The sequence below is a fragment of the Ostrinia nubilalis genome, chromosome 17, assembly GCF_963855985.1.
Source record: "Ostrinia nubilalis chromosome 17, ilOstNubi1.1, whole genome shotgun sequence".
NCBI lineage: Eukaryota > Metazoa > Arthropoda > Insecta > Lepidoptera > Crambidae > Ostrinia > Ostrinia nubilalis.
Genome location: NC_087104.1, coordinates 8,053,483 through 8,064,566, shown reverse-complemented (window position 1 = coordinate 8,064,566; position 11,084 = coordinate 8,053,483). Strand labels below are relative to the sequence as shown.

Genomic DNA, 11,084 nt, shown 5'->3' with positions numbered 1-11,084 from the left:
AAACTGGTTAGTTCAGACAGGACTGTGCTGTGGAACAACAAATTAAGGAATGTAATTTACCTATTTAAATCAGTGACAAGATTGACTTTAGTTTTAAATAAATAATAGGCCTTATCGTAAAACAGGTAATAATTAATTGATGGGTCGATAAAGGCCAATGTAGAGACAATAGGTAGAGCATAGAGAGTATAGGCTCCCAAAATGTATCGAAACATCTCTAAAATTTCCAATAAAATTCTTTGCTCGGTTCATGCATGTAAATATACTTAGCAACTGCTAACTAAATGGGTAAACATTGAGCCGAGTGTAGCAGTTTGTTGAAACGAAAACAAAATTATGTACGAAACAGAAACCTGCGTGACTGGTCTGCCAAAGAGGCGGGTGAGGGCAACGTCATTCGTCGCGATGGTGGCGCTACGCTCGCAACTCCTGCGCATCGGTAAAGTTTTCCATTATTTTACAGTTTTCCAAATTACCTTTAGTTTAATTTGCACTTTCTTCTGCTAACCAGTGATAATTTCACGGATTCCCAATCGAATAATGTACCTATTCAAGTTTTAGAACTGTTTGAAGCGCTTATTATTTTTTGTTATCTCAACATTTTTGCCGGCCCGGCCATATGACCTTCTGTTATGTTAGTGCCTGCTGGACTTTTAAAATCTCGTTTGTGTAAATCTGCCATCGTCTTTATTTAGCTAATTGAAATTAAAATGGAATTAAATTTAAATGGAAATGTACTACATACTAAGTAATAGGTAAATAAGAAATTAGCAAAAACTTCATTATTACTACTTTTTTGTTATAAATCTAGTCGACCTTGGTTTTAAAGTCTACTCTGCTATTCTACGGCTAAGTAATGTAAATGTTTGCATACATTTTGATAATGTGAACTGTGCTGTGAGATTATTGGCGTAGGGCGTGGTGTAGTAGGAAAGAATTCTATTTTCCGCTTTGTTGGGAGTAACTACTCTCCCTTAGCTATATTCCTGTATTTTCGCATCAAGCAATCCCTCTCGCTCATAGTGAGCTACCATGCTCAATACGAAAACTTCCATGAAATTACTTCTATTTCTAATACTCTGTTATTTTATTGAATAAACTAACTAGCATAAATCATTATGCAGTTTTCAATGGGACTCAGACCCGTCAGCTCCACGAGCTGAAGAAGAAGGAGCGCGCAGGAGTGGCGAAGCTACGGGAAGTGCTGGACGACCGGCTGCAGGAGATCAAGAAAGCCAAGACCTGGAAGCACGAGAGGATCCTCACATCGCCGCAGCAAACAAAGGTAAGTAATAAAAAGAGAATCTGTAGGATACACACCCAACAACTTTAATCCAATCTTTACGCTGTCTTTCCCCAACATTAAATCCGGGCCTCATCAAGGCAAGTAAGTACCTTCACAAACTGCATCTCACATAACATCTTGTGTGATTGCAATAAATGTAAGAACAAGCAGGTGTTCTGCATAAAAAACAAAGTTTCAGTCCAATTCATGCAAAGTGTCAGTATGTGCAACAGTGATAAATAGACCCAAAACAAACAGCGTTAGGGAGTAGCCTTGCAGACCCGTCAGGTCCACGATCTGAAGAAGAATGGACAGGAGTGGCAAAGTTACGCCAAATTGCTTTACAAAAATCAAGAGCTGAAAGTAGAGTCGAATGCTTCGCTGCAATAAACAAACACGATGTAATAAACTTGTTTCACGCTCCGAAGGATTTCAAGTGATTGGGTGGGATATAAAAATATCCAATGGAATATAAGTAGAGTTACTTTTAATATGGAATTTTCCTTTCCATCATTTTGCTGAGGCCCTGGTTGTTAAAAATTTACCGTAAATAAGATCATTACGCTACGAATACGCTTATTTATTTCTCTTCTCATTCATCAAACAATACCATGTGCAAGTTATACACGATTCGCCTGATAAGAACTCAGTGTGCAAACATCATAGTCTTATCTGCCATTTCTACAATTAATAGAATATTACTGAAATGCAATTTTGATGTCATACCATGGTGGTGGCATGGTTTTAGGCCATTTAGGTATTTGAGAAAGTTAAATAGCAAAAAGAGTAAATCTCTGAATCCTTTATATGCTACCTAGTTAGATAATTATCGAGAAGAACGGAGAGAAGCGAAAAGATTTGAATTTTGACATCTAGAAGAGCAAACATTGTAACACCATGGATAATGTTGCTAAATTGTCCTCGCGTGCAGTACTCAATGATGCCCTTCTTGAAATCATTTCCTCGTCACTGCAACAGTCAATGTCAAGTTTAACAATAGCAAACTGTAATGTATCAGTAAAGTTACCAAAGTAATTTTACATTGTATTGACGGAAAAAACTTTTTCCTCGTGTTTTTAGATAAATCGATGATAGTTAATGTAAACTGTTGTTTGTAGATCCATAGTCTAATCTCTATAAATTTCTCCTCAGATTTGAGCATTTTGTGTCGTGTCGTTTTCTTCAAGATCGTATCCTTGATGAAAGTCCTAGAGATCTTACAATCTTTCTCGAATGTTCAGCTTTCCATAGCGCGTACAATAATCGAAACTCGCCATTAATTAAAAAGGAATAAAACAGCTTTTTCAATTTAACAGAAATTTTCAACGTTTCATCAGTAGTTTTGCCGTCAAGGACGTCACCACACGTGGATGTCACGTAGGTAGTTATATCGTTATTGTATGGACTGTCATCGAACTCAGTATCTACTTATTTATGACGTGCTGTTTTATTTTTCCGACTACAAGAAAGTTCAACGTTCTTTTGTTTTCAACACCGTCTCCGATATTTTCAACCGACTTCAAAAAAGGAGGAGGTTCTCAATTCGACCCGTATGTTTTTTTTTTTTTTTTTTTTCTATGTTTGTTACGCGATAACTCCGCCAATTATGAACCGATTTGAACAAATCTTTTTTCGGCGTATAGGTAATACCTCAAGGGTGGTCCCATTTAAATTTAATAATAGAAAAAACAACCCCCAAGGGTGGAAAATTGGGGATGAACTTTTTTATACGCAATATCTCCGCCGATTATAAATCAATTTGAACGATTATTTTTTTGTTGAATAGGTATTATCAAAAGGGTGGTTTCATGCGAATTTGAAGAAAATATTTCACCCCCAAGGGTGGAAAATTGGGGATGAACTTTTTTATACGCAATATTTTTAATTTTTAGTTTTTTTTGTGTTCACGCATTTGAAGTCGGTTTTATTTTTTTTAAAAGTTAATTATCATAATAACAATTTGTAGCCTCGGCGTCATGATGGAATGAGAGGGAAATGCTAATAATTAACTTTAAAAAAAAATAAAACCGACTTCAACTTCATATTGCGTATAAAAAAGTTCATCCCCAATTTTCCACCCTTGGGGGTGAAATATTTTCTTCAAATTCGCATGAAACCACCCTTTTGATAATACCTATTCAACAAAAAAATAATCGTTCAAATTGATTAATAATCGGCGGAGATATTGCGTATAAAAAAGTTCATCCCCAATTTTCCACCCTTGGGGGTTGTTTTTTCTATTATTAAATTTAAATGGGACCACCCTTGAGGTATTACCTATACGCCGAAAAAAGATTTGTTCAAATCGGTTCATAATTGGCGGAGTTATCGCGTAACAAACATAGAAAAAAAAAAAAACATACGGGTCGAATTGAGAACCTCCTCCTTTTTTGAAGTCGGTTGAAAAAATATTACGCACGTAGTGTTTGTTATTCTTCTTTAACTTATTCTTGTTTGCAGGTGACGGTCCAAGGTGCTCAAGGTGAATTCTTGAACTTTTGTGCGAACAACTATTTAGGATTAGCAGTGAGTATTCAGTTCAAAATTTAACTAATTGGTGTTTCCTTGCTGTTCTTAAAAAGAAAACAGTTTTAATGCTCCTTTTCCATGTTTCTAGAATCATCCAGAAGTCGTAGAGGCGGCCAGGGAGAGCTTGAGCAAATATGGCGCTGGACTCAGCTCCGTTAGGTTCATTTGTGGAACACAAACTTTACATAAGGTAAAATATGGCTATGTCTGTTTACTTTAAAAATAAAATAGTTTATCAGTATTTAACTACACTATTGTCCCTATTCATCAGAAATCAATATTTGGGAAAGTAATAAAGCTTTTAACGACAAAAACTGTTTTCTAACTAAATCGGAATTAGGAGTACGTACCTACCTCTGTAATCCTTAAATATTCTTCTCCAGTTACACCTCTACATTTCCTCTTCGTTCCTCACCAATTCTTCGACTTCAAATGTTCTAGGAACTGGAGAACCGCTTGGCCCAGTTCCACCAGCGTGAAGATGCGATCTTATACGGATCGTGCTTCGACGCTAACGCCGGGTTATTCGAGTCCATGCTGACACCAGAGGACGCTGTGTTCTCGGATGCCCTCAACCACGCCTCCATCATTGATGGGATCCGGCTCTGCAAGGCTCAGAAGCACCGGTACCCGCATAGAGATCTCAATGGTAAGGTTCTACTGTCAGTTCCATTGGTGCGAAGATGCTATCATATACGAGTCGTGCTTCCTTCAACGCCAACGCCGGGTTACTTGAGTCCATGTTGACGCCAGAGTATGCTGTGTTCTCGGATGCCCTCAACCACGCCTCCATCATTGATGGGATCCGGCTCTGCAAGGCTCAGAAGTACCGGTACCCGCACAGAGATCTGAATGGTAAGGTTCTACTGTCAGTTCCATCGGTGCGAAGATGCTATCTTGTATGGGTCGTGCTTCAACACCAACGCCGAGTTATTCGAGCCCATGCTGATCAAAAGACGCTGTGTTCTCGGATGCCCTCAACCACGCCTCCATCATTGACGGGATCCGGTTCTGCAAGGCTCAGAAGTACCGGTACCCGCACAGAGATCTCAATGGTAAGGTTTTAGTGTTAAGTAATTTTATAAAATTACCCTTTCTTCTAATATCCGCTTTGGTGACTAGCTGAACTTCCAACTCATAGCGACATGTCGCTACGACAATCAAATTATAATTGTAAAATAAAAATAATCCAAAGTAAGAATTAGGCAAAGTGAAAAATGAAAAATGTTGCCAAGTGTAGCGGTTGTTTAATAAAATCAAAAGAATTTTACAGCGTTATTGAAATAATGTTGACATTACACATTTATTATAAAGAGAGCTACTTACCTAGACTCATTCAAACAAGTAACTAAGTAATCATTTATCTCCAATAATAGGCATCGATTTAAATGTTAATTCGACCATTATAATAATCGCTACAGGACCAGCATCCCAACTAATATTATAAATGCGAAAGTAACTCTGTCTGTCTGTCTGTCTGTCTGTCTGTCTGTCTGTTACGCTTTCCCGCTTAAACCTCGCAACCGATTTTGATGAAATTTGGCATAGAGATAGTTTGAGTCCCGGGAAAGAACATAGGATAGTTTTTATCCCGGTTTTTGAAACAGGGACGCGCGCGATAAAGTTTTTCTGTGACAGACAAAATTCCACGCGGGCGAAGCCGCGGGCGGAAAGCTAGTAATAACATAAAATAATAACTGTGTAATAAAGTATATTATAATAATAAACTGATCTCAGATATTTTTATCATTTACTCGTGGTTGGAATTAGACGCACTTTTAAAATTGGCGTGTGCTCTACCAAAGAGTAACGGCAATTACGCAAATCAAATTGCATTGTAAACTTCTGTCATTATGAATGTAAGCAATTTTTTTGAAATAAGTAATCTACTCGAAGTTTCCGTACTCAAATCAGAAATGAGGACCGTAAGAGAACCAAAGTAACCGACGTAGCCCACAGAATACATAATAGATAGTAGAACTGATGGTCCGTTAGGACAGAAACGTTCTCAAGTGGCGACCAAAGACCGTACCTAATGGCAGGCTTCCTATTCGCTGGCCTGACGATCTAGTGAGGGTCATGCGTGGAAAGCACCTGGATGCGGGCAGTACTGGACTTTGACGTTGTGGAAATCCTTATGGGATGACTTTGTCCAGCAATGGACGTCCTTTGGTTAAAATTAATGAAATAACTCTTAAATCTTTTGTTCAACAGAACTGGAGCACCTGCTCGCCCACAGCGAGGCTCGCATCAAGCTGATAGTAACAGATGGAGTGTTCTCCATGGACGGAACCGTGGCTCCCATAGAGGGGTTACGCAAGCTGGCTGACAAGTATCGCGCGTTGCTTGCTGTGGATGACAGCCATGCTACTGGCTTTTTTGGGGAAACTGGCCGGTAAGAAACAAGCTTTACCTTTGGTGTTATTTAATCAAATAAAGGGAATTTTTGCGGCGAAAAATTGCCGTTAGACATCGAACTGCCGATTAGAGAGGCAGATAGTTTAATCCACGTCAACCGCTGGACTGGTTGTGCTGAACCTACCTACTCCTGCAAAAACCGACAATCGGATTCACGGAGGCATAAAATGGCCTAAAAAAATCATGTCTTTGCATACAAAACAATAAAGTTGCGTAATAGGCATGTGGCTAGAGAGTGTGAAATGAAACGCCGCTTCTTTATTCGATTTGTCAGGTGGACGAACGACTAACATAGTTCTAACATGCTTCAATATTAGAGTCCCTTCAGGTTACAAAACTAAACACGTAATCATAGCTGGGCATTAATTACAAAACTAAAACGTAATTTACGTAATTACCTCATAACAGGGGCACAGAAGAGTACTGCGGCCTGATGGGCGCCGCCGACATTATCTGCTCGACCCTCGGCAAGGCCGTCAGCGGCGCCGCGGGAGGCTACACCACTGGCCCCAAGGAACTCATAACACTGCTGAGAAACGTGTCCAGGCCATACCTGTTCTCGAACGCACCGCCTCCACCCGTCGTCGCCGCTTCTTTAAAGGTAAATCCACTTCAAAATGTTTCAGATATTCTTCTATAAATTTCGTCTTCAAGTATAATAATCTTGTACAAAAAGTTAAACAGATCTATTCACTTGTAATATCGAAAGCACACTAAATACTTAAGTGTGAAATAAACCCGCACAAAGTACCGTCATATCTAATTTTTTTGTAGAGTTAACGGAAACATCTCTACCATTGCAGTCTGTGTGTAGACCGGATATGCAGCTTTTTCCTAATTAAATTGATCTAGTTTCTAAAGCAAATGAAGATAAAAACTATTTGATAATGTGATTAATATTATATCGTTTTAAGATTTTATTTAAAGGCGTTTTTCTCTAAAAAAAAACTATTTCATTAATTTCTTTTTATTGAGAACTGGTGGAAAATAACTTTGCTATTCAATTCTAGCTTAAAAATATGAATTCTTTAGTTTCCTTTTCCTAATAAAGATAATAAATAAATTTCAGTCGCTAGACCTGGTGGAGAACAGCAGCGATCTCAGGCAGCGGTTGCGTGAGAACACCCGGATGTTCCGCGAGGGGCTGCAAGCGGCTGGCCTCACTGTCTCGGGAGATGACCACCCCATCTGCCCCGTCATGGTCGGAGACGCGCCTATAGCTGTGGAGCTCGCGTCTGGAATGCTTGGTGAGTTGGATGAATGTTTAATTATGTTTTTAGATTTAAATGGTGCCTTCAAATTAGACGCGTGAGGTAGCGCTAAAGAGGCGCCACTGATAATTTTCATAAAATTTCTACGTGGAACGAACGTTGCGTTTGTTACGGTAGTGACGCTGTAGCGCCAAAGCCAATGCGGTAATAGATCGTTTCATCCACGAAGACGCGCCCCACCATTCTTCCGCTAATGTTTGAGTGTTATCGGACACGCTAAATTATCCATGAGAGCACACGCACACTACAATAATGACGCTCGGATTGCTCGGATCAAACTCACCGCACCACGCGCTTCCCTCGACTAAAAATTTGTGGGGCGCGTCTTCGTGGATGAAACGATCTATACCTGCGCTTCCTCACGCCTCTAATTTGAAGCCCCTGTAAAAATGGACCTATGTCCGATGCATGTGCACACGTTCATTATAAACCATACACCACTGCTAAATCCGGTGAAAAAATCGGGCCGTTGTCCGGTCAAAAAAACGGACGTCTACAAGCGCTCTAAGTCTTATTCTGAAATAACTCTTGAAATGACATGAGTTTTTAACTGAAACAAACCATCTCACTATTGAATAAAATTTTGAACTTCAACTGGAAAGAAAACATTTTTCTTAATTTCTATTAGTTTCCCTTTCATTGGGCTAAATACCCTTATGTACCTACCTATAAATGGAACAAAAAAATACTCCACAAAAGTGTATAAAGTAATATTCTCAATTCCTCATCGAAAACCACATCTATTCTTCCAGAGCGCGGTATCTACGTGGTAGCGTTTAGTTTCCCCGTGGTGCCGCGTGGCGGCGCTCGCGTGCGCGTGCAACTCAGCGCTGCGCATACGCCGGCCGACGTGCAACGCGCGGTGGCCGCGTTCGCAGAGGTTGGCAAAAGCGTTGGCCTCGTCAAGTAGAAAGCTAAGAAGAATCTATGAGAAACCCCGACCGATTGTTAAAATATTAGGGCATTTAGACTAGTGATGTACAAGGCTCGAGGCTTCCGAGTCCTTTTGCCGAGAGCTCAGTCGTTTTACAGGGCTCGCCTCGTTTGTATGAAGCTCGACGACTCGGAAGTCTTTTAGAGTTCGAGCCTTTTTCGGGGCTCGCCTCGTTTATGAAGCTTGGAGTCTTTCGCAGAGCTCCAGCCTTTTTGAGAGCTCGAGCCTTTTTGAAAGCCCAGTTAACTTTTGTGTTAAGATCGTCCTATTAAATATAAAACTGCAGAAATTTTGATAATACAATAAAATACATATTTGAAAAACGTTTTTCACAAAAGGGCACAAATCAAATAATGAATACAAACAATTAGAATTATAGCCTTGCCATTCCGCCTCGAGGCTTCAAAAAGCTGGCTTCAAAAAACTCGACGCCTCGAGTCTTGTACATCACTAATTTGGACATGTTAGAAACTCTAATGCTTCAACCACACCAACGGGTGCACAGATCGCCATCGCCAGCGCGATCATAGGCCAATTACAGGTCGCGTGAACTGTCATGGTATGATCGTGCCGGCGATGGCGATGGTAGGCTTAGGATGCGCGCCGCGACAAGCGTTTATCACGCCTTTTTATCGATATTACGTGATAAACCCATACATTTGTCGTCTAAAATCATCGAAAAATTTTATCACGGCGCACATCCTAGCCCGGCTGCACACGATGTGGTTGAGGCTTAAATAAAGCTATTCACAACTCGATTCCCTTATTTTCCTGTGTACCCTTGGCTGTTCCCTTGATGGTACAGTGGTAAATAAATTTTAACCGCTGTACCCTTGGCCGTAAAACCCAACCAACTTAAATTGTACACGTGACCAAGAGGACTAGCTTTTCTTGAATTTGGCCAAAAAACAAAAACAAATGAACATCGATAAAAACAAATGAAGTAACATGGATGTAGATAAAAGTAAAACCTAATTATAATTAATTAAGTACATAGAATAAAGACAATATTACGCCATTTTTAACAGACTTCAAAAAAGGGTACACATTTTTTTTCTATTTATGTTCACCGATTACTCCGTCAATTGTGGACCGATTTTCAAAATTCTTTTTTTTGTTCGATACAGTACACTTCTGAGGTGGTCCCATGGTCACCAAGTCAGGATCTGATGATGGGATCCTAGGGAAATCGAGGGCAAATCTCAAATTTTATAGGCACGTATATCGTTTCTCATATTTATTCTAAAGATATTCAAGTATATGCATCTAGTAGTCATCATCTAATGTTGATGAGGTGATGATGGAAGGTAAAACTCCTTAACGCTTAGGAGTTGGAGAATAATTCTTTAAATACGTATGTACATACAGTTGTATTACTTCAGGTTTTTTAGGTGAGCTGATGATGAAAGGTCAAACTTCGTAAGTTAGGAGTTAGATGATACTTTTTAGTTGCTTTGTTATTTAAAGTAAGTTTTGTTTTGTTATTTAAAGTAGGTAGCCTGTATTTGTAAATTTAGGTACACTTAAAATGGAAAACTACTCAATCTCATTAAACATAGGTACTGCCCATCTTCAGTGAGAATAACAAAGACTAATCAACTAAAAAGCATGAAATAAATTAATTTTAACAAAAAAATTAAAACCGACTCCAATAAACCTGCACTAAAAAGTAGAAAATAATTACATTATTTATTAGGACAATTTTTTGTGAGTTTTATCATGGAAGCTAATTGCATTGATGATGATATTACTTGTTTTATTGAGAGGAATGGCGGTATTGTTTTATTACATGACGGTCGACAGTACTACAATTTTGACATTTCAGAAGTGGTACAGGAAAATGGCGTGATATTGTATTTATTCTATGTACTTAATTAATTATAATTAGGTTTTACTTTTATCTACATCCATGTTACTTCATTTGTTTTTATCGATGTTCATTTGTTTTTGTTTTTTGGCCAAATTCAAGAAAAGCTAGTCCTCTTGGTCACGTGTACAATTTAAGTTGGTTGGGTTTTACGGCCAAGGGTACAGCGGTTAAATTTTATTTACCACTGTACCATCAAGGGAACAGCCAAGGGTACACAGGAAAATAAGATTAGCATAAGTAGGCATTTATGACTACATGAAACCGCAGTAGTAAAAATAATAATAATAAATCTTTGGACAATTTCACACAGCGCCAGCTAGCCCCAAAGTAAGCAACTTAATGCTTGTGTTATGGGTGCTAGCTTAACGGATATACTACTCATATACTTTTTTTTTTCTAAATACATACATATTATACATAGTAACACCCAGACCCGTCACAGAAATTAAAATTCATCACTTCAATTTCTGCCCGGCCGGGAATCGAACCCGGGACCTCTCGGCATAGTAGTCCGTTCTGAACCACTACACCAAACGGCCGACGACAAAAATGTGAGGGTTGCTAGTTGCTACACGCAGGGTGTTAAAATTGAACATCTATGTAGCGATGTAAAATCATTGTCTTAGTAAATTGTCTATGTAAATAATAATTTGATCAACCTGTATATTAATGTCCTTTATGCATATTATGTTTTATATTATTGTAAAGTACATTTACACTATATTTGTATATGTTTAAATAAATATAATAATGATAACAGGGTTTGTTATTTCATCC

At 38.8% G+C, this 11,084-nt stretch overlaps 1 protein-coding gene across 1 annotated transcript; it reads left to right on the top strand.

Moving 5' to 3' along the window:
- Positions 1 to 321: 321 nt before the first annotated feature.
- LOC135079986 (2-amino-3-ketobutyrate coenzyme A ligase, mitochondrial) lies at positions 322 to 11,064 on the top strand. The gene is made up of 9 exons (XM_063974647.1): positions 322 to 439; positions 1,125 to 1,285; positions 3,746 to 3,811; positions 3,903 to 4,004; positions 4,256 to 4,463; positions 6,029 to 6,209; positions 6,641 to 6,833; positions 7,302 to 7,479; positions 8,256 to 11,064. The coding sequence occupies exons 1-9, from the start codon at positions 337 to 339 to the stop codon at positions 8,411 to 8,413; spliced, it is 1,350 nt and encodes a 449-aa protein (XP_063830717.1). The 5' UTR covers positions 322 to 336; the 3' UTR covers positions 8,414 to 11,064.
- Positions 11,065 to 11,084: the final 20 nt, after the last annotated feature.

What these genes read in the sequence shown, in the direction of transcription:
- LOC135079986 (XM_063974647.1), top strand. Translation starts at nt 337, where the DNA reads ATGTACGAAACAGAAACCTGCGTGACTGGTCTGCCAAAGAGGCGGGTG. An exon ending in CTCGCAACTCCTGCGCATCG is followed by an intron (nt 440 to 1,124) that starts GTAAAGTTTTCC and finishes ATCATTATGCAG; the next exon opens with TTTTCAATGGGACTCAGACC. An exon ending in GAACACAAACTTTACATAAG is followed by an intron (nt 4,005 to 4,255) that starts GTAAAATATGGC and finishes CAAATGTTCTAG; the next exon opens with GAACTGGAGAACCGCTTGGC.